Source organism: Myotis lucifugus, unplaced genomic scaffold (genome assembly GCF_000147115.1).
Source record: "Myotis lucifugus unplaced genomic scaffold, Myoluc2.0 scaffold_96, whole genome shotgun sequence".
NCBI classification, from domain to species: Eukaryota; Metazoa; Chordata; class Mammalia; order Chiroptera; family Vespertilionidae; genus Myotis; species Myotis lucifugus.
Genome location: NW_005871144.1, coordinates 1,185,021 through 1,207,598, shown reverse-complemented (window position 1 = coordinate 1,207,598; position 22,578 = coordinate 1,185,021). Strand labels below are relative to the sequence as shown.

Here is a 22,578-nt window from a genome sequence, read left to right as displayed (position 1 = left end):
TTTTTTGCTGGTTATGAAAATTGAGTCCTCCATCCCCCCTGTATTGAGTTGAATAGCAAAGCAAAATCAGGGAAATGATAGCTCTTTTCCAGCAACAAATTGATGATTCAAAGGATACAGACACAAAGCATCAGGCACAAAGTATCCTTTTCCTGGAAGAGCCAGAAACATCAGCTGCAAATCCCTAAAGTATTCCTTTCCTTCTGTATTAGAGCATGTTTTGGCTTTGTGATAACTGCGTTATTAAACAACATACATGAAAATATCTCACAAAAGGAAGGAAGTCGTTTCAGTTTTCTAACATTTTATATTTCATAATTACACAGCTTACATGACTACCTTCATTCTCTATCTACCCATATACCAAAAATCCATAAATTTTAGGATTTAAATTTTATTTTGACCCAGAGAAAACTATAGTCAGGAAAGATTATGGAGATAGAGATGGAGACATCAAAATGTGGTTCTAGCAATTTTCCTAAGAGATCAATTAATTTTTACTGATATTCCTCTGAACTCTTAAGTTGTCATAGTGACCAGGTAACATTTCACAGAAGTTGAATGGTGACATTTTGCTTAACCCTTTCTATTTAATATACCACAGACGTCTCTTCTTGTAGAATCAAACATGAGTCTTGCAACCTATGATTTTATTATTATTTTTTTTAACAGTTTACTGCTGGTCGCAGGAGGGACAGTTTTAAAAATCTGTGATTTTGGTACAGCCTGTGATATTCAGACACACATGACCAATAACAAGGGGAGTGCTGCCTGGATGGCACCTGAAGTCTTTGAAGGTAAAATGACAAGCATGATGTGATTAGTAATCTGTCTTATTACCAATATGTTCATGATCTTGCCCATTGTTTTATTTCGCTATGGTAAGTAATTATAAAGTATATTCTCTAAAGTCTAAGGAGGTATTAAGTAAACATAGCCTTAGATCTTAAATCTCATAGCAAGATTGAAGTTGTCTAGCACCTTCTATGCAAGTTCAAGCATATGTGCAGTTGATCTTCATTCTCAGATTCAATACTTGTAAAATTACCTGTGTGTAACCTTCAAATCAGTACTCATGGTGCTTTCATGGTTATTCACTGGCATGCATAGAGCAGGGAAAATTTTTGAGTTCCCCAAAACACATGATTCCTGCTAAGGTCAAACAAAGCAGCACTTGCCTTTAGCTCTCATACTGTGACATTTTTTCATCTCTCTAGTGCCATGTTTTTGTTCAGGGGTGTGTGTGTGTACGTGTGCTTTTTGTTAGTTATTTCACTATTTTAAATGGCCTCCAAGAATAGTATTGAATCGCTTTCTAGTGTTCTTAAGTATAAGAAGGTTATCATGTGTCTGGCAGAGATGTACTAGCTAATCTTCATTCAGGTATGAGTTATAGTGCTGTTGGTGATGAGTTCAATATTAATGAATCAACAAACATATTCAATAAAGTGTCTTAAACAGAAACATACATGTTATGTGTTGGTCAGTTGACAAATCTGTTATGAAGAGGCTCACAGGAAACTACCCCTGTATTTCCACTAGGAGAAAGTGATTCAGTGTTCACTAATTCAATGTTCATAGCAACTTTATTGAACATAAATACCAGGAATAATGGGAATTAACTGCTTTTGTATTGGTTTCCTAGGAATTAAAAATTGATCATCTAAATGAGCATGCCTTAGGAAGAATGCAAGTAATTGGGTGAAAATACAGTAGTAAGAGTAGCAAGTAAAGGATAAGCTTATGTTTACTTTCTTTTACATCTCTATATTTTACTCAAGTTCTAAAAGAGTGATCCATAAATTTCATACTAGGTTTTTCTATAAAAACATCAAGTCGTTTAAATATGAAAAGTTTAACTGAAGATGTATGATTTGTATGTTAGGACGCAAGAATGCCCATAAAATTCAAATACGTTCAGTAATCAGATTCTGATTAAGGTTTATTCTTTTATTTTTTATGAATTTGAAGGCGGTTTTTTTGTTTTTAGCCACCCGCCTGAGAGAAAGAAATTTGCTATGCAAATGGTCATTTGAGTGGAACCATTTTGCCATAAAATTCAATTTAAAAGTTAGTGGACAAGTGAGTATTAAATTATACAAAGTTAAATAATGCCTCATAATAATAATGTTTTCAAGTTTAAATACAGAGTGCATATAATTAGCATTGTTTAAAAATCATGTATTTAATATACCTTTCTGTGAGTTAAAATAACAGCATTCCTGTAGTATGGAGACCAAAAATATTTGTTTATACAAAAAAAAAAGAGAAATAAAAGTTATTGTTAATTGTTTAGAGCAACAAAGCTCAGACTATTAGGCCATGCAGATTTTTTTATTTCTGAAAGATGTCAACACAGTTAGCCCAAATTAGATTCTAACGTCATTGTAACAATGCACTGCTAAATGCATGTGTAGTACATATGGTACGCTAAGTACATGAAGAGCTGCTATTATAATAATTGTTCATTCTTATAGTGGGTTGTTTGAGGTTTGGGTTTTTTTTGGGGGGGGGTGTTTATTGTAATGATTTATCCACCAACTTATAAATCCTTTAAATTTTGCTGCATAATCTGCCAACTGTAAATTTGTTATTCATAATATTCACTGTTTACAACTTATTTTTTAGTTTTCAAATTAAGAATTCTATCTTACCATATATTGAAAAGAAAATCTTAACACTAAATTAGATATTTGTTCTGCTTCAATAGTAACATAGTGCTTTTCATCAAGAGAATGGGAGAAGAAAATTTAAGATTAAAAAATTATAGAAAGGAATGTACAAGTGTTTCATTCTCTGCCCCAGATGAAAAGGTAGAACATAACTAACTTTCTAAAGTAGATTTTCTAGTTTATTATTAACACTTAATTCATTAAAAAGTGTATTTTTTACAAAGATTTAAGGAACTTCAGAAAGAGTAATTTCTCAGCTCTGCATGTGGGCTCCTCTTGTTTGTACACGATGTTCATTCTTAAAATTTATGAAAACAATTGTTTCTTTAAGTCATGAGGAAAAAAGTCTTCAAATTGTACTACATTTTTTTGTAGGTAGCAATTACAGTGAAAAATGTGACGTCTTCAGCTGGGGTATTATCCTTTGGGAAGTGATAACGCGTCGGAAACCCTTTGATGAGATTGGTGGCCCAGCTTTCCGTATCATGTGGGCTGTTCATAACGGTTTGTGAACCAACATTTTAAAAAATATATTTGTATATTCCCTGTATGGAAAATTGTTTCTCCTCCAAAGAAGACCATTTATCTTTAACATCTTTGGTACCAGAATACTTTTCTGCCATCAGTATCCCACCATCCCCACAACCCAAAATCAGGCAGGTCAGGGCTTAGAGTGGTCCTGGCCTTTGTACAAGGCTGAGGGGTTCTGCTGGCTGTGCTGATTTGAGCAAGGTTATCAGTAGTCAGCGGGAACCAACTAACTACTTAGGGCCGTGGTCGGCAAACCGCGGCTCGTGAGCCACATGCGGCTCTTTGGCCCCTTCAGTGTGGCTCTTGCACAAAATACCACGTGCAGGAGCGCACATACAGTGCGATTGAAACTCCATGGCCCATGCGCAAAAGTCGGTATTTTGTGGAAGAGCCACACTGAAGGGGCCAAAGAGCCGCGGTTTGCCGATCCGCAGTTTGCCGACCACTGATTAGGGGATAGAGAAGCATTGGCCTGGACTCTGTGGAGGAAATAAATTTAAAAATTAAATTAGTAAGTATATAAAATCTTTCACATCATTAAGATCATTGGGGCGCTATAGCTTTTTCTCCTGAGGAAGCACAAGGATCTCACTGGAGAGATTAAAGCAAAGAATAATAATAAGAGTTGTTACTTAAGCTATGCAGAAAGGCAAAACACAAAGTGTTCTATGTATTTTTTCTTTATATCTTCTTCATCCTTATGAGGTGCATACTATGATTGCCTCATTTTACAGTTTTACAGATTAGGAAACTGAGACCTAGAGAGGTTCAGTACCTAGCCCAAGGTCACATACAAGATTAATTGCTGGTGCCCCAGCCGGGTGGCTCGGTTGGTTGGAGCGTCATCCCATACCCAAAAGGTTGTGGATTTGATTCCTAGTCAGAGCACATGCCTAGGTTTTGGGTTTGGTCCCTGGTAGGGGCAAATACAGGAGGAAACGATTGATGTTTCTCTCTTTCTCCCTCTCTCTTTTTCCCTTCAAATCAATAAACATATCCTTGGGTGAGGATTTAAAGAAAGATTATAACTGGTATTTCTGGGATTCAGTCTATAGTTTTCTGACTCCAATCCTCACATTTTAAAGTTATGTTGATTTATGGATTCAATGTCCTTACATCCCTTCTATTCATTTTATATTTCTAATTAGAATGTTTTTAACGACCCATGGTTTGAGAATTCATCTTCTTCATTAATCAAGTTACTTCACATTTGCTTTGGGAAAATAAACTCTTCATGAAGGAAAATTGCTTAACCTTCCTAACTTTTAACATCACTGTCTGTTATTTAATTTCTGTCACTTGATTATAATCATTCTGATTACTGGCATTTTGATACACTATTTCACAAGTGATGCACAGATATCTGCCTATTTAGGTCATTTGTAGACCTATCAAACAGTACTATCATCTGAGTAATCTTAACACTTTACCAGTTTCCTGTACCACCTATCATTTTACTTCCTTTAATGTCATTGTAGAGAATACCAGAGCATTGACCAAGACTTTCCCCCTCTCCCCCTCTGTCAGTTGTCAGTAAATAATTGAATGTCAATGAAGTAAGGGATAAAAGAACTAATTTATTAATTGGTAAAATTATAAGGGTTTCATTGTATTTGAGGCCTTCTTTAAGTTGGAGACCTTACTTATAATATTAAAGTTTGGCAATTACAAGAAATTGTCCGTTTTCAGCTTATGAAATGATTGATTCACAGCAGCCAAAAGGACTCCTTCCCACAAAAGAGTCATTTGGAGATAAGTTTTTAGGAATGGAAGATGATTTTTCAAACACATTTGAAATTTTTGCAGTGAATCTGAAAATATAGTTCAAGTAACATTACCCCAAGCTACCATTTTATTTTTCTTAAGACACAAATTAAGCCATTATTATTTGTTAAAAGAATATTTGTAACAGGTGAAATATTATTCTCAGGCTTACTATTACCATATTGAATGTAAACTTTTTCATTTAACTTTTTGAAAAGTGTAGCTTCTCCTCTTTATGAAAATACAGTGTTAACCTAAAAGACAAAAAAACAACAACCCTACTTTTATTACTCCAAAAAAAATCTTAAATTACAGGTCCATAAAATAAATATTGTTTTAGAAATACATATAAAAAGCTGACAACATTCTTTGGGTAACAAATTCTTTCCCCCTCCTTTAATTTTTATTCATAGGTACTCGACCACCACTGATCAAAAATTTACCTAAGCCCATTGAGAGCCTGATGACTCGCTGTTGGTCTAAAGATCCTTCTCTACGCCCTTCAATGGAAGAGATTGTGAAAATAATGACTCACTTGATGCGGGTATAATCCTTCTTTTGAGGGGCTTTGTGTTTAGGGGCATGTGATGTGTACTGAGTTTTAATGGAGTTTTAAAGTAAAAAAACATTATTGCTAATTTCTGCTTTATATTTTTCTGTATTTTCCAAGTTACAAAGGACATTTATTACTCAGTAATCAGAGGATGAAACACTATTATAGGGGGAAAAATTTCGTTATTTATAATGAAAAGGGGCTAGACCAGCCGTGGGCAAACTACGGCCCGCGGGCCAGATCCGGCCCGTTTGAAATGAATAAAACTAAAAAAAAAAAAAGACCGTACCCTTTTATGTAATGATGTTTACTTTGAATTTATATTAGTTCACACAAACACTCCATCCATGCTTTTGTTCCGGCCCTCCGGTCCAGTTTAAGAACCCATTGTGGCCCTCGAGTCAAAAAGTTTGCCCACCCCTGGGCTAGACTAAGTTTTGGGACTTGCTTTTTCCTCCTGCTTAACTTAGTGGGTAAATGTGTTTGTTTCTGGGCCTGTTGCCTCATTTGCAATTAGGTGGTCTCTAGGGCCCTTACAGGACCTAGGTATTTTATGACTTTTAACACTTGCTAAACTAACTTTTTAATTTTCTTTATCAAGCAGTCACTTATGCAGGGCAATAGAGAGATTGCATTCGTAGACACAAGTGATTTTTTACCTTTTGTTTTTTCATTGCATATTTTCTGCCTTTCATTTGCCATTAAAAAGTTAAATTCTCTTCTAGAATTTATAGAATTTTTAAATTTAGAACAACCTTTTTAAATGATTATCAGAATTTCCTAGTCTATAAATCAGACACTTTGAGAATTATTTGAATAATTTTAGGACTCTGTTTTTGGGGCACTAACAAAATCTATCAAGCGGTACCTTGACTTTAAAAAGTTAACATTCTATAAAAGTACCTGAATTTCAAAACAATTTGCTCAGTAGAAGAATATTCAAATATCCTTAAATATAGCTAAGTGATTTCCTAAATGGCCAAAGATTTAGCTTGTTCATTCTGTTGAAAATAATTTAGACAAATCAGCTTGAACTAATCTGATTAAAACTAACCATCATATTTGGGTAGCAGCTACATACATATATAGAATTCTAGGCCGTAAAGATACGTTCTTAAGAAAACAACTTAGTCTCTAGAGTCACATACCTTAAAATATTGGGATATATAAATTGGTCAAATTGTAATTGTGCTTAATATATGTTTTGTTTAATTTGAGAAGAAAATTTTTTTCTCTTAAATTCTAATTTTTTGTGCACCAAATGTTTCTACTATTACATGTTCAGGTCATAGAGGGATATATGCATAACCTTTTCCTTTTGTTTAAAGTATTAGTTCTAACCATCATTCTATGGCACACCAATCTCAGTTATCAGACTAACAATCATTTCAACAATTTGGAAGTTTATATCACTACTTTGAGGACATAAATATGTTTCATATAACTATGAGGAATGATACTATTGTATGTCATATGATCCCTTAGAGAACATTTGCTGTTTTCTTCAAGATTCTGGTCTCTGCATTATTTAATACACTAGAGCTTTGGTTGGCAAACCGCGCCTTGCGGAGCCACATGCGGCTCTTTGGCCCCTTGAGTGTGGCTCTTCCACAAAATACCACGTGCGGGCGCGTATGTACAGTGCGATTGAAACTTCGTGGCCCATGAGAAGTCGGTATTTTGTGGAAGAGCCACACTCAAGGGGCCAAAGAGCCGCATGTGGCTCGCGAGCCGCAGTTTGCCAACCACTGCACTAGAGGCCCAGTGCAGGAATTCCTGCACCAGCAGGGTCCCTCAGCCTGGCCTGTGGGATCAGGCCAAAACTGGCTCTCTGACATCCCCTGAGGGGTCCTGGATTGTGAGAGGGCGCAGGCCAGGCCGAGGGACCCCATCGGGGCCGGGGAGGGTCACGGGAGGGCTCCAGGGCATGTCTGGCCCATCTCACTCAGTCCCCAGCAGCAAGCTCACCTACCGGTCGGAGCATATTCCCCACCCTGGTGGTCAGTGCACATCATAGCGAGCAGTTGAGCGGCCTTAGCATATCATTACCACATTATGCTTTGATTGGTTGAACAGCCGACCGAACACTTAATATATTAGGTTTGTATGGGATGGCATTGATCACAATTAAAATTCAGAAAAGGAGCATGTTGTTGTCATCTTTATAAATATCAAAAACTTAGATATCTACAAATTCACTCTTGCCTTAAGGAAAATAAAGCAGTATCTTTGCTGCATTCAAGTCCCATGATAGCAAAATAATTAGGATGTACTTTTCAAGTTAACTGTATAGGATTTCGTTTGTATGAAAGGAATTTTAAGTTAGATTTGCTTTTTATCTGCAGTACTTTCCAGGAGCAGATGAGCCCCTGCAGTATCCCTGTCAGTACTCGGATGAGGGACAGAGCAACTCGGCCACCAGTACAGGTAAGCAGAGAGATCGGAAGAATAATCATCTAATTTTTTTTTGTATCTTTCCCAAAAAATTATGGTCTTCATTTGCAGTTTAATTTCTTCATTTCGCAAGACTGACTACAGTTTGAGTTTCCAGGTGCACCATTCGTCATGAAGGTCCAAGATTAAAGAGTTATTAAAGTTGTGCTTCCAAATCTTGGGATTCTTGTATAGTTATATATAAAACGATTGCATATTATATTACTGTGAATGCTATTCTTTCTTTGAAAGATAGTTTATATATAGATACTGCTAGATCAAATACTATTAGAAATTATTGTAAATATATGTAACAACATTGTTCTTCATTATGCTCACCTTATTTTTTTTTTTGCTCTTTATAGAAGAGTTTACAGAGACTCTTCTACAATTTTAGTTCAGAGTTCCTCAGTTTTCTAAATATAATTCATAGATTATGGTCATCAAAAAAGATAGTAGAGCCCTGGCTGGTGTGGCTCATTTGGTTGAGCATCGATCCATGTACCAGAGGTCACTGGTTGTATCCCAGGTTGCGGACTCAACCCCCAGTAGGTGGCATGCAGGAAGCAGCAGATTAATGTTTCTCTCTCATCGATGTTTCTATCTTTCTCTCTCAAATAAATAAGAACTTAAAAAAAATGATAGTAGAAATAATACTCTTAGAAAAATTGTACTAAATATATATTTGGGAATACATTATGACATTTTATTATTAATTAAAATTAAAAGGTGTGTGTGTATATACTCAAAATTTTATTTTTATTGACAAATATTTTCACTGACCTATAGCTCCCACCTCAAAAATAATTATATTTATTTTAAGCTGGTTACTGTTTGGCTAGTTATTTCCAAATTCCAGTTTTACTGAAAATATTTTAGTTGTGCTAAATTTTAAAGTGAACGCTAAAATTCTGTTTTGTTTTGTTTTTTGCTTTTGCTTTCAAACCCTCTCCCTTGACCTTTAACCCTTTTATCTTTTCACTGACCCTCAGTCCTCCTAGGTTCTTCCTTTTTTCCTCCATTTAATTCCAAGCAGTTTTTATAATTCCATTGGGAATAATTCTCAGCCTTCTAGCCCTTTACTCAAGCTTCCTTGGCTAAACCACAGGCCTGGTTAAATCTGACTCTCAGCTTACTCCACATATCAGTGCAGCTGAAGGTGGCTGGAGATGACACACATTTATTTACTATCCTCAAATCTCTATTTAATGCTGCTGGACAGTTGCACTTTATTTTAGTCCATCTCGCCTCTCCTAGATGATTTAATTTTATATTTTAGCCTCTCTCCTCAAACTTTAAACTCTCCTCACTCTCAGCTGACCTTGTTTACTATTTCTCTGAAAAAAAAATGGAGTAATCAGTAGATGGTTTCCACAAGCTCCTTCACTATATCTGCCCATCTACTCAGCATTTTCTTCTATTACTATGGCTGAACTGCCCCTGCTTCTAGCCAAAGGCAAGCCTGTGAACTCGTGTATTAAATCCCATTCCAGCAATCCTTCCCCCTATCTCTGGCATCATCAGTTTTAGCCTTTTTACTGGTATCATTCCCAGAGCATATACAGTCTATATTTGATTTTCTAGCTTCTCTTCCCATTCTCTCTTGTGTCCTCTCCTCTTCAGGCTTTTATTATACCAATACTTCAGAATTGCTCTTCTCACGTTGTCACCAGTTATCTCCAGATTATTATATCTAAATAATTTTCAGTTCTCATCTTTTTTTACTATCAGCATTTGATACAGTTCATTATACTCCTTCTTACAGGACTTTCTTCAGTTGGTCTCCAGGATCCCATACTAGCCTAGATTGTCTTATATTTCTGGCCACTATTCTGATGGTTACCTATGCTGATTATTTCTTATCTTCCCAGGCTATATATGTTAGAGTGCCCAGGGCTCAGTAATTTGGACTCTTTGCTTATCTGTCTACACTTATTTCCTTGGTAATCTCGTTTAATATCATAGCTTTATGTACTATCTATTTGCCGATGTTTTACTCCATCCCAGACCTGAACTCTACACTCATCCAACTACTTGCATGATATCTAATAGGAATTCAAACTTATCATTTTCCAAACTAAGCTCCTGGTACTCCTTTCAAACTCACTCCTACCTTGATCTTCCCCATCTTGATTAATAGGCACTTCATTCTACTAGTTCAGGCTAACAACTTTAAAGCATCTTTGACTATGAGAAGACTATTTAGGTATTTTGGTCCCTTTTTGTGTTATTCTTAAATTTCACTTAAAAATTTGGGGGGAGGCTATCTCCATTAGCTTGGAACATCTATTTATGTCTTGCTAGTTTAGAAAAGAATTTACATTACATATTGATGAAGCATTTGTATTTATTATTCATAAATGTTTCTGCTTTCCTAGGCTCATTCATGGACATTGCTTCTACAAATACCAGTAATAAAAGTGACACTAATATGGAGCAAGTTCCTTCCACAAATGATACTATTAAACGCTTAGAATCAAAATTATTGAAAAATCAGGCAAAGCAACAGGTTTGTTTTGTTATTAAAGTAAAATCATATGGTAACCTTAGTAGTCATAATGTTATACCAACTGAAATGATTTGCCATCTTCCATTATACAAATTCTGAATCTTGTTTCTGAAACAGATAAGCTTAAGAGTAGAGACATATGAGAATCTCCTATTACCAAATTGTTTTCCCTTCTGATGATTGCTGCCTTTGCCAACTGTGCAGCTCTCTCCCTATGGTGATTCCTAACTTTAATGGTTAATGTTTAAAAATGTCAAATGGCTATTTCTTGGCTGTACTATCCAGTTAAAGTTGTCCTAAATCTATCATTTCATGTTGTTCAGATATATTTTTGCCATTTAAGGTGTGATTTTATTCATCTTGCCTGAGGCATTTAGGTTAACTAATAATTGGGGCATTTAACTCCAGTGACCACCCTTCTCTGAAGGCCAGTATTACAGCTTGCTCTCCCTTAACCCTGTAGCTCCCTTTCCCTGAAAACTTCCCTTTTCTTTCAGAAACAGAACTCATAAGAATCCCAGTTGGTATTTTTCCTCCTTCTAGGCCAGGGGTGGGCAAACTTTTTGACTCGAGGGCCACAATGGGTTCTTAAACTGGACCGGAGGGCCGGAACAAAAGCATGGATGGAGTGTTTGTGTGAACTAATATAAATTCAAAGTAAACATCATTACATAAAAGGGTACGGTCTTTTTTTTTTTTAGTTTTATTCATTTCAAACGGGCCGGATCCGGCCCGCGGGCAGTAGTTTGCCCACGGCTGTTCTAGGCTGTCTAGGATTTTAAATCCAGAGTTTCAGTAATTCACATTGACCTGTAATTTTAACAGAGTGAATCTGGCCGTTTAAGCTTGGGAGCTTCCCGTGGGAACAGCGTAGAGAGCTTGCCCCCAACCTCCGAGGGCAAGAGGATGAGTGCTGACATGTCTGAAATAGAAGCCAGGATTGCTGCGACTACAGGTAAAAAGGAAATAAAAGTGTGAAGAGGAGTGAAAATGATAGTTTCAGTTGTTTCAGTTATCAGGGATTTTTGTGTCTTAAAAATTTTTGAAGCAGGAAGTAGGCTTAAAAGTTACTTTCTAACTTTTAGCAATAATTTACACATTTCTCTCAAATTGCAATAAGGAAGATGATAGGACTTATGAAATTATTTGGACCATACACTATATGTTTCTATTTACAGATTTTATCAGATGTTATTCTTTCAGTGTAAACATGAGCAGAAAATAAATCTAAATGAGAAATTGAAATTTTACCAAAATCATGTTTTGCAAGTTTTTGAATTTTTTGAGAGAGAGAGAGAGAGAGAGAGAGAGAGAGAGAGAGAAACATTGATGTGAGAGAAATACATTGGTTGTCTCCCACACGCACCCGACAGGAGATTGAACCCGCAACCCAGGTAAGTTTCCTTACTGGGAATCTATCCAGCGACCTTCTGGTGCATGAGAGAATACTCCAACTAACTGAGTCACAACGGCCAGGGCTGGAAGATTATGAGTGATTCTACTAGAATGTTGTGCTAAACTCAAATAATAGCAAATATCTTGTTTTGAAATTAGCAAAAAAATGTATTCCAGATTCATATATGATTTGACCTTACTATCTGCTCCTCCTGCTCGTAGCAAAGGTAGTTAAGTTGGTTGTGGTTAATGCTTTTAATTATAAAATAAAAGATTATGTTAATTATATTTGATCTTGAAAACGCTAACATTTCCATTTTGTCAGTTCTTAAAATTATTAATTATGGAAGGACTGGTCACACACAAAAATTATATGTGTTGTTACCTGCGTAAACATCTAACCTTCTTTTCTAGCTAGGTTTCATTTTAGTAATGGTGGTTTAATTTGCCTTCTTTCTGATTCCCCCAGGAGTGGAGGGAAGTCATTATACACCTAAATACATTTCTTTTGTGAAAAATGTGGAAATATAAACAAAAAATCAGTCTTTCATAGTGTCCCATAGTTATATATGTATGTACATGTATATTAGCATATATATATTTTAAAAATTAACTAACCAGGTTTTTGTTTTGTTTGTTTTTTAGATCTTTTGTCATTCATTTGGTTTTTTTCTAAATTGAATATTCTCATTTTGTGTGGAGTTATTTTCAGATAGAAGTTGTCCAGAGGACAATCATACTATACTTGACTTCAACTAATCATGATCAATGATTTTATTAGTCAGCATTAGAATCAGGTCGATATAACAGAGTGTCCAAAATAACAGTGTCTAACACATAAACTTTTATTGTTCACACTTAAACAAATCTGGAGGTAGGCTTCATGATCATTAGGCAACTAGATTCCTTCTGTCCCTCTGTGCCACAGTCCCTATTGTGTGGCTTCCATCCTCATAGATACTTGGGTGCTCCAGAATGTTGTTACAGCTCCAATCATCACATCCACACAATCCAGACAGCAGGAAGGAAAAATTAGGAGAAGGCCAAAGGGCACATATCCAAGCTCTTCATGGAGCTTTTCCAGAGTAAAGTCAGGGCTCTGTTGCTAAGAAAAAGGGGAAAATAATGATTGGGAGGGCACCAGCAGTCTCTGCCATACAGGTGGATCTTCAGAAACGATCAAGTTGATGGGAGATCACTAGCCACTGATAAGCTCATCTGGTCTCTATGAGTCACAAGTGTTTCTGTGGAGCGGGGGAGACTCACTGTAGTATCAAATAAGTAGGGATATGCCCTCACACTTTGGAGAATCTTTTCCGTTTCAGGGATATCATTCAAGATAGACCTGCCAAATAGTGATTTCCTCCTTAAAACAGGAAGTAGTGCTATAATAATTTTATATCTGCCGGTGTCAATATTCTAGTCAGGTACTGGTTTATAATTATTCTTTACAGAAATGACATTTCACTAGGTTAAAGATAACTATACGCATTTAAATTACCCTATCCTTTTTCTGCCTAAATGTAGAATAGGTGCTATTGAACAGTCATTGAATTCTACACAGTTCAGATGTTTTTAGTGAATTACCTTACTTTGAAAGGTTCATTTTCTCTAGCTTTTCAACACTATTCATGTTTAGCAGGAATGTACCCTAAACTTTGAAACTACAATAAATACTCAGTCTACTAGAAGTATATGTAAATATTTATAATTATAAAAGCATATACATTTTATACTTTGATGCAATAATTATCATTTAACCAATGAATTCTACTTTATAGCACACTTCAAAAAACACCTAACTTGAACATATATTCCTGTATTTTTATAATAAAACAAATATGGTAGCTTATTTCTTTTAACTCCTCTCTTCCTCCCCACTTTCATCCTAGCCCCTCCATTGTATATCAGTGGTTTCACTTAGGTAGATTGTCTCTATGAACATATTTGTATTTAGCTTCCTCATTACCCTGCAGCTTTGTTTGTCTCTGTCCCTTTTTCTTTTCTTTTTTTTTTTCTTCTGCTAATTAAAGCCAGTGTGTGAAACATCTTGTATTGGTAGTTGTTTGCTCCTTAATCACGCCTTTTCTGAGCATGGATGAAAAGTCAGATAGTTCTGCATGCCTTTCTGCACGGAGTGTTATTAACATAACTATTTGAAAACTATTTCGTTTTGTAATTTATTGTTTTCTGTGTTACTTTTGTGGTTGTTTGCATGTATACTGTGTATATGTGTTTTTGCAGCCTGTTCCAAGCCTAAACGGGGCCATCGTAAAACTGCTTCATTTGGCAACATTCTGGATGTCCCTGAGATCGTCATATCAGGTATCATAGGCCACCTGAGTTGGTCCAATAACTGTGGAACCGGAATAATGATCCCTGGTACTTACAAAATGCTTCTTGCTCCAATTTTTGTAGGACATGAAAATAGGTACCTTGCATGCAGTAATTAGGGAGACAGATTGAAAATGTATACATTTATCTACACTGAAGTGGGCTTGACAGGATACCTCAGATATCCAAAAATGAGGATAAAATAGAAGGCAAAGTAAACCTTTTCACAGAGGGGAGAATGCCTGCCCAGACTTTACCAACTTCCTCTCAGCTCTTAGGTGAGTAGATAAACTGAACCCAGACCTTTTTTGCACCCAGCAGAAAGAGGAAACAACTATTTAAAAAATATTTGTTGTCCTTGGCTCCTTTTCTTTCTTAGTTACTATTTTAGGGGTGTCCGCTAGGCTTTCTATCCCAGCCTCTTTCTCTTGGTAGCAAGTGAAATATGAAGTTGAGAAAAGAGGATTGCTAAATACCATTTTGCCTTAACTTAGAAAACAGAAAGTAAAATTAAATGAGATTTGCTGTTTTGCATGGTATCTTGCCAAAGAATCATGTTCAGTTCTGATTCTTGTGCATTATCAGGACAGTCTTCCCACAAATTACTTTTTATACCTAACTCACACATGGTACTTAAAGTTCTAAATCACCATTTTTGATAGAAGCTTTAATGGCATCTGTGACCTTCAATATTGGTTAATATGTGTTATCCAAATTATCATTTCTTTATCCCTCTGCTTTAGGTTTTCCTCTACCTCCTGCCCCCAAATTTTGATAAGAAAATTACAATTTCCCTTCCACACATTCATGGGTGTGCTTTGGGTGAATTCTCTAGCACTCTGGTACTTTGCCTGTGATTGTGCTTTTAGCATACTATTGAATACCTAGTGGGCTTTTTTTTCTCCTCAAGGAAACTGAAAACTGAGGATAGAGACAATGTCTTTGTTATTTAGTATTGATTGAATCAGAACTGGTCAATGTCTTTTACATAGTGTTTAATAAATTGTGCCTGTTTAACAAATTATAATTGAGGTTCAGTGGCCAGGAATTAGCATACATATAGGATCCATATAAATTATAAATATGTATAAAATATAAATTATACAATTCCTAGGGGCCATTTTATGTATACAAAACCATTTTTTTTAGCATAATTACTTTTCATTCTGGTTATCAAAGTACTTTGTTTTATATCATCACTATTGCTGTTCAGAGAATAGAGTTAACCTGTTTGTTACATTGTAATTTTATTTATTGAGTCATGGGTTGCTTTCAAAATTAACAAGTACTTGAGATCATTTTACTTCATGGTAAAAGGTACTATATGTTTAAGGGAATAATATTCTAACTAAAGTGGCAGCATTTTACACACATATTGCTGAACTGTGATTATATAAATGTTTGAGGGAATCAGGAAAATTTAGGCAAATGGTAGTATAATCTTAATCCAGGTCTTAGGGGTAAACATACACACATACACACACACACACACACACACACACACACACACACAGTGGGCAATACAGCCAATACTATACAAGATGAGGGAGAGAGAATAGGAGAAAATAATAGTCTCAGTGGTTCTCAATCAGGGTGAATTTGCCCCCCTCTCCCCCTCCCAGGGCACATTTGGCAATGTCTGGAAACATTGGTTGTCGCAGTTGGCAGGTGCTGCTGACATATAGTAGGTAGAAGCTAGGGATCCTGCTAAACATCAACACTGTACCAGACAGCCTACCACAGCCAAGATTTGTCCAGCCTAAAATGTCAGTAGTGCCAGTGCTAAGAAAACCTGGTTAGATAGGCATCTTGCTCCTCTTTTCTACTTTTTGTTCTTTTATACTACCATGTGTAACATAGATATTCACATATCAAGGAACCATTAACAAATGTAAAATAAGTGAGTTTCTAAATTAGTATTTAGTTGCAAAAAAATTCAGAATCAATCTAAATTTACTAAGAACACACCCAGTAATTTTCATTTTTAATGATAGGTATTTGATATTTTTTTACATTCATATTTCTAAATTACAACCTAAAATTTAATATTGGAGCAACAAGTATTTGTTGATTGTAATCTTTTTCTGCTTTGTCTGAACTATTTGCCAAATGGTTTCTGCTTTGGTTATGCTAATTAAATACATTGCTTAATATTGCTTGCTTTGACTCATGCTGTAGCTTAAAAGATTTTTCATTTTATGGCATTTGTGAACTGTCAGCTCTTCTTTACCCTATTTCCTTAAAAGTTTTTACTTCCCTTTTCTCTTAACCTTCACCTAGATTTGAGTTTGTTTTTGTTGTTATTGCAGTGGTGATGTAATGATTTTTAGACACATGTGCTGGGTGGTTCCCCAGGTTCACAAATGTTGCTTATCTGAAAAGAGAATTCCAGACACTTTTACAAGCCTGTCTCATGTAAGCTAATTTTAGAATGATTGTGTTGAATGAAATGTGCCTAAAATTGCTTATTAGTCATGACGGTAGTGGAGATCTTTTTTGTCTTCCAAAAACAGGGATAGTTAAAAGTTTTCATAAAAGTATCTTAGTGTGCCTGATTCCATAAATGTGCAGTTTGTTGCTCTGTTAGTTTGTAATCAAAAGTTGGAACTGGAATAAAATGAAATTTGAAGTACATTTTTGAGTTATAATTACATAAAGAATTTTAAACATAGTTTAAAATGGAAAAGAGTGATGATGTCTTACACTTTCAAGGGTGGCTATACATTTGAGCTTTTATATTCACTACACATTATTGCATCAAACATTATTTTATTGTAAGATCCTTTTAGTTTATGTGTAAAGTAGTAATGGGGTCTAATGGATTAATGTGCTAAATTATATTGCTGATTGGTTTAAAATAAGATACTTAGAATATGGAAGTGTAAATTTTAAGAATGAATTCTGCCTGCTGATCAGGGCACAGCTATTAGAGTACATGTTCCTGGGGCTGCCCACAGTTGAGAAATTGCATAATATAGCTTTCAGAGTCAAAAGAATTTCGAGTATTGTGTCAGCTGTTACTCATAATATTTCGGTGTTTCCTTTTAGACAGCTGATCTCTCATCCCAAATAAAAGTGCTGAGTGAAGCTAATGCTTAATTCATTCTCTTTTGTTGAAGACTTAAATTTATAGAATTCTTTCATGAATTGATTTTTAAATTATTACAGCATAGAAGTTCCTAAAGCAGGATTAACTCAATAGCCCATTTAAACAAGCTGTATATTTGAGAACAGAATGAGAGTCATTCATCTCCAGTAGGAAATTAAAGAGTTGTTCACAACTAACAGATTACCTGAGTCTGACAAAGACTAATGGGCTTAAGTAAGTGTGACTAGGTTTAATCAATTTTAAGCCTAAGCATCCTTTTAGGCCCTGAAATGAAGAAGGTACTGCTGTTGGTTAAAGTCAGTCATGTCTTACAACCTGATAGCTGTCTTGCTGTAGAAGCTGTAACGTAAGGCCCTTGAAATAGATGCCGTCATCAGCCCCACCCCCCAAGCATTCATCTATTTAAATACATGACAGAAGATGGTGGGAGAGAGTTCAGCAGCTAGTCGTGTGGTAGGAGTGGTTATTGTATTAGGACATGCTTTGTTGTAGGCCGGCAACTTTTGAGTTAAAACATTCCAGCTGTTTCTCTTCCCTTTTTTTTTTTTTTTACACCTTTCTCTCTTTTTATTTTTTAAATAATAAATTCAGTTTTTTTCTCACAAACATTTTGTATAGATTCAAGGAGCAACAAATTTGAACTTCCTACTGTAGCAATCAAATCCTTATTGTATGTCTGAATAGATTTCGGTATTTTACTTCTTTTATTTTTTAAAAGGCAACGGACAGCCAAGACGTAGATCCATCCAAGACTTGACTGTTACTGGAACAGAACCTGGTCAGGTAAGACTTAACATTCAAATTCTCAGTCTTTGAAGAATAATAATGGGCAGAAATAAAGAATTAACTGTAATATATACTCTGCAAAATTATTTTATGAGTTGACTTAAAATTGTGATAGAGAAGTTTATTTATACATGAATTAAGTTCTTAGGAAAAAAATCTGGGTGTCATTATTAATTTAACTTGAAGGATAATTTAGGAAATAGCACTCTGTGCATGTTATGTGTTTTTTATGTATGCTTTAATAAGGAAATATTTAGTCTTGTAATTTAATAATTATCATTGTCCTCTAAAGAAAATCATGAACTATTTCCCCAATAAGATGTCATTCCTCTGAAATCACATAGAACACTGACATACCTGGAGGACTCTTAACATCTTTTAATTTGTCATATTCACTGGATTTATAATTTTATAAAATACTAAGTTAAGACAATATTTACTAAGCAGATGGATAAATTCTAGAATAGCTTCTATCCCAGTGGTTAAGATTTTTATTCTTCATCTTTATATTTCTGGATGCTCTGCTAAACTCCTCTTATCTCTTTATCATTGCTTTTTTGTAGATGATCCAGACAGTGCTATAATTAAGCCATTACTGACTAGTACAGAGTTTTGACCCCCCCAAGTATATAAAAGTTGCAGCTTAGTCATTGTTTTTTTATCTCTTATTCAAATTGTTAAACTTGATATATATAACATATATTATATAAGTCATATTCTTAAAATGAATGAGAACTAATTATGAGGTGTTTGTTGATTCTTTTTTTCAGTTGTGCAGAAAAAAGTAAATTTTGTGAGTATAGCATCCATTTGAATTAATAAAAATATCACATGGTCCATATTCATATAAAATTATAGGATTATATATTATAAACAATGTGATTTAATTTATGGTAAAATGTATTAGTACTTTTTGTCCTAGAAAGATATTTCATTTTTATAACATACTTTTAATTTTGGAGATTCTTTGTAGTTGTTAATAAAAATTTGAAAGCCTTTATTGGCATCAACTTAACTAACAAAAATCACTTGAGATATTTAAATGGTAAATACCCTTGATCTTCATTTATATCTGGAAATATTTTTATTTCTCACAGTACCTACACACACACACACACACACACACACACACACTCATACTCACAGATATGTACATACATAGATAAAATATATATACACATATTACTTTATTATGTATTTTATTATATTAAGTCACTCTAAATCTTGATTTTATTTATTTAATAGCAGCTTTTTTCAATATATCTGCTTTTGTGAGACTCCAGAACTTCTGAATGAAGTTTTCCACTTTTCTCCCCCTCAAATACTTAAAGTATTAATGAGGGCATTTAGTAACAGATAGTTTAACATCTGGTATTTGCTTTGATTCTTTACAGGCTTGATGAGCTCAACCTTTTTAACTGTTTACTATTGCTCTTGATATTCCAGTTATGAGAAACTCTAGCCAAGTGTTCTCCTGTTGAGTAGGAATGAGAAGCTTGCCCTAGACAGTTCAGGAGCATCTGCTAGAACAAGTGCTTTTCTATGTCCTCTAATAAAGGCCTTGCTATAATTCAGCACTGACCTCACCACACCAAGCCTTGCTTATTTCCTCACAAGTTCTGTGTTACTTGAGATTATGATTGTTATGCTTTTCATTTACAATATCTTCAAGTAGGAAAACACTGGAACTGAGGCAGACCATGATTGTGGGGCAGTCAGTAGCATGAGTTGTCATGGATTACTCCAAAAGAGCTGGAGTGAGGGGAGTATGACATGGCAGTAAAATGTATTCTAAAATAGGTGATATATAGCCAGTTTTTAAAATTGATTCACTCTTTCAAAATTACTGAAGTATTAGAAACTTAAAATGCTTAATATCCAGTTTGGGATGAGAATGGCAAACAGTAAGCCCAAAATGTACTAAAGTGTACCATGAAAACATTTTCCCCTAAAGCTGTTATGATAATTGACCATTAAATAATTTATATTACTCATGAAAATAACATTCATCATTTGAAGAAGAAAGGTATGCATAATATGGATTTTTAAAATTAAAGGTATAATTCTTTTCAAGGTCTGGCTAAGCAATGATTAAGCATATGCACCAGGTTTGCTTGTTTGTTTTTTTGTTAAGACCGTGGTGATTGATGAAGAAAATAATTTGCCCACCTAGTACAGTCATCAGAGGAAGAGAGAACCTACTAATGAAGTATAACATTACATCTTATAGAGGAAGGTAAAATGACCAGAGTCTGTATTTTAGCTCTTGGTTCAAGACTGATCTTAATAAGATCACTTAGACTTTCCATCTGTAATAAAATCAAATTGGTTGTTTTTATACTGCCACTTCTTTTGAGAGGTATAGTGAACCAAGCAAGCTTCTTTATTAAAAGTAGTAGTGTAAGTATTTTTGTAGACTCAGTTTTAAATTAATTAATTAAATCAGGAAGCTTATTAAGCACATGTAATGGATCTGGCCTCCTAGATACTTTGAAAAGATACTGAGAAAAAGCAGCCGCTGATATCCAGGAATTGATCTGACACTGAGGCCTCAGTGTTGTTAGAACATAAACAGTTTCTCAGAACACCAGTAGACAAGGTTATGTTGAGACCATGGTAAGATGAGACAAAACAAGACCATTTTGAAATGTTGCCTAAGCACAGACAAAAACAAGGTCACTGTGTCACCCACGAAATGCCAAACTGCCTTCTCCCAGCTGATATGAGTGGCTGCTGCTGCTTGTCCAGTTGTAGCTTTAGCCTCACTCTGGTCTGTCCTCCCTGTAGAATTGCCCTTGCTTTGTGGCAGTAGCCAATCTAGAGTGAACCCCTTCTTCCTTGGAGCTTCCCCAAATCACAAAACAAAATTCCAAATCCTATAATAAGCTCTTTATAAAGCCCTCTTACTGAGACACTTCACAATGCCCCATGGTAAGCTTTCTGGTTCTCTTCAACAAAAATTAAACCCAACTTCTCCTACTCCAGGTGTGTTCCTTTTGGTCTTTGGCTGCATGGGGCAGGGCGAGGGGGGGTGTGGTCAGGGGGGCATAGACTACCAAGAAGGCCCAGTCCCCAAGGAGCATAATTGAGCAGATTTTTTTTTATTGTCTAAAGCGTTACATATGTCTGCTTTTTCCCCATTGACACCCCCCTCCCCAAGCCATTCCCACCCCGGGCAAGCCCCCACCACCCCAGTGTCTGACCATTGGTTATGCTAATATGCATGCATACAAGTCCTTTGGTTGCTCTCTAACTTCCCCCCTCCCCTACCATTTGTCTCTGGATCTATTCTTGTTCTTCAAATTATGTTGATTATTATATCCCACATATGAGTGAGATCATGTGATATTTATCTTTCTCTGACTGGCTTATTTCACTTAGCATAATGCTCTCCAGTTCCATCCATGCTGTGGCAAATGGTCAAAGTTCCTTCTTTTTTATAGCAGCATAGTATTCCATTGTGTAGATGTACCAAAGTTTTTTAATCCTCTCATCTGCTGATGGGCACTTAGGCTGTTTCTAAATCTTAGTAGCTATTGTAAATTGTGCTGCTATGAACATAGGGGTGCATATATCCTTTCTGATTGGTGTTTCTGGTTTCTTGGGATATAGTTTGAGCAGATCTTATCTCCAGATCACTTAAAAGCTATAACAATAACAGGTGCCATTTATTTGTGTACCAACTTTGTGCCAGTCAGGCCTTTAATAAATGTTATTTAATCTTAACCCTATAAATTTGTATTGCTTATTTTCCTCATTTTGTGGATTGAGAAACTGAGGGTTAGAGAAACTTACCCAAGTCTCTTAACTTCCCTTACACCATCAGTAATTGCTATCACCAAGTTTTGTTTTTTTTTCTTTTAATATATTTTTATTGATTTCAGAGAGGACAGGAGAGTTAGAAAGAGGTAGAAACATCAACAGTGAGAGAGAACCATTGATCGGCTGCCTCCTGCACGCCCCACACTGGGGATCAAGCCTTCAACCCTGCAACCCGGGCATGTGCCCTGACCAGGAATCGAACCTCGACTTCCTGGTTCATAGGTCCACACTTAACCACTGAACCATGCCTGGCTGGGATATCACCAAGTTTTAAATCCAGATCTGAATCCAAAGCACCCAAACTCTACACTGTATCATCCATCGTGTATATAAAACTGAATGGTACATATGCTAAAGTAATCCTAGATTTCTTTAATGTCAAGTGTTTTGGCTTCCAATAGTCTGCATTGTCATTAATTATTTAAATAGTTAGTGATGTTGAATGTTCACTGTATCTATCATATGATTGAGCAAGGCTAAACCACCTTGATAAAAAATTTCTACAGATGACTGCACAAATTTATGTTTTATACATCTGGGTGAGCCTTTCTACGTTTCACTAAAATTATACATTCTCATGTATACCTGCCTACCCTTTCTGAGAATGCATAATAATATAGATCTATTTTCAAGATTTCTTTTGGTGGGGGCTGATGTCAGTAAAAATCAC

At 35.5% G+C, this 22,578-nt stretch overlaps 1 protein-coding gene across 7 annotated transcripts in view; it reads left to right on the top strand.

The window, feature by feature from the left end:
• Nucleotides 1-22,578, top strand: part of MAP3K7 (mitogen-activated protein kinase kinase kinase 7) — a 63,206-nt gene that overhangs the window by 21,589 nt on the left and 19,039 nt on the right. For 3 of the 7 annotated variants that reach the window (XM_014458430.2, XM_023756515.1, XM_006091807.3), the window contains 8 exons: nucleotides 673-797; nucleotides 3,048-3,176; nucleotides 5,381-5,511; nucleotides 7,866-7,947; nucleotides 10,332-10,462; nucleotides 11,288-11,417; nucleotides 14,102-14,182; nucleotides 18,019-18,083. In XM_014458430.2, the coding sequence (XP_014313916.1) occupies nucleotides 673-797; nucleotides 3,048-3,176; nucleotides 5,381-5,511; nucleotides 7,866-7,947; nucleotides 10,332-10,462; nucleotides 11,288-11,417; nucleotides 14,102-14,182; nucleotides 18,019-18,083 (874 nt within the window). Of the gene's footprint in view, nucleotides 1-672; nucleotides 798-3,047; nucleotides 3,177-5,380; nucleotides 5,512-7,865; nucleotides 7,948-10,331; nucleotides 10,463-11,287; nucleotides 11,418-14,101; nucleotides 14,183-14,329; nucleotides 14,470-18,018; nucleotides 18,084-22,578 lie in introns of those variants that run through there. The other 4 variants (XM_006091808.3, XM_014458428.2, XM_014458429.2 and 1 more) reach the window with 4 other exon arrangements.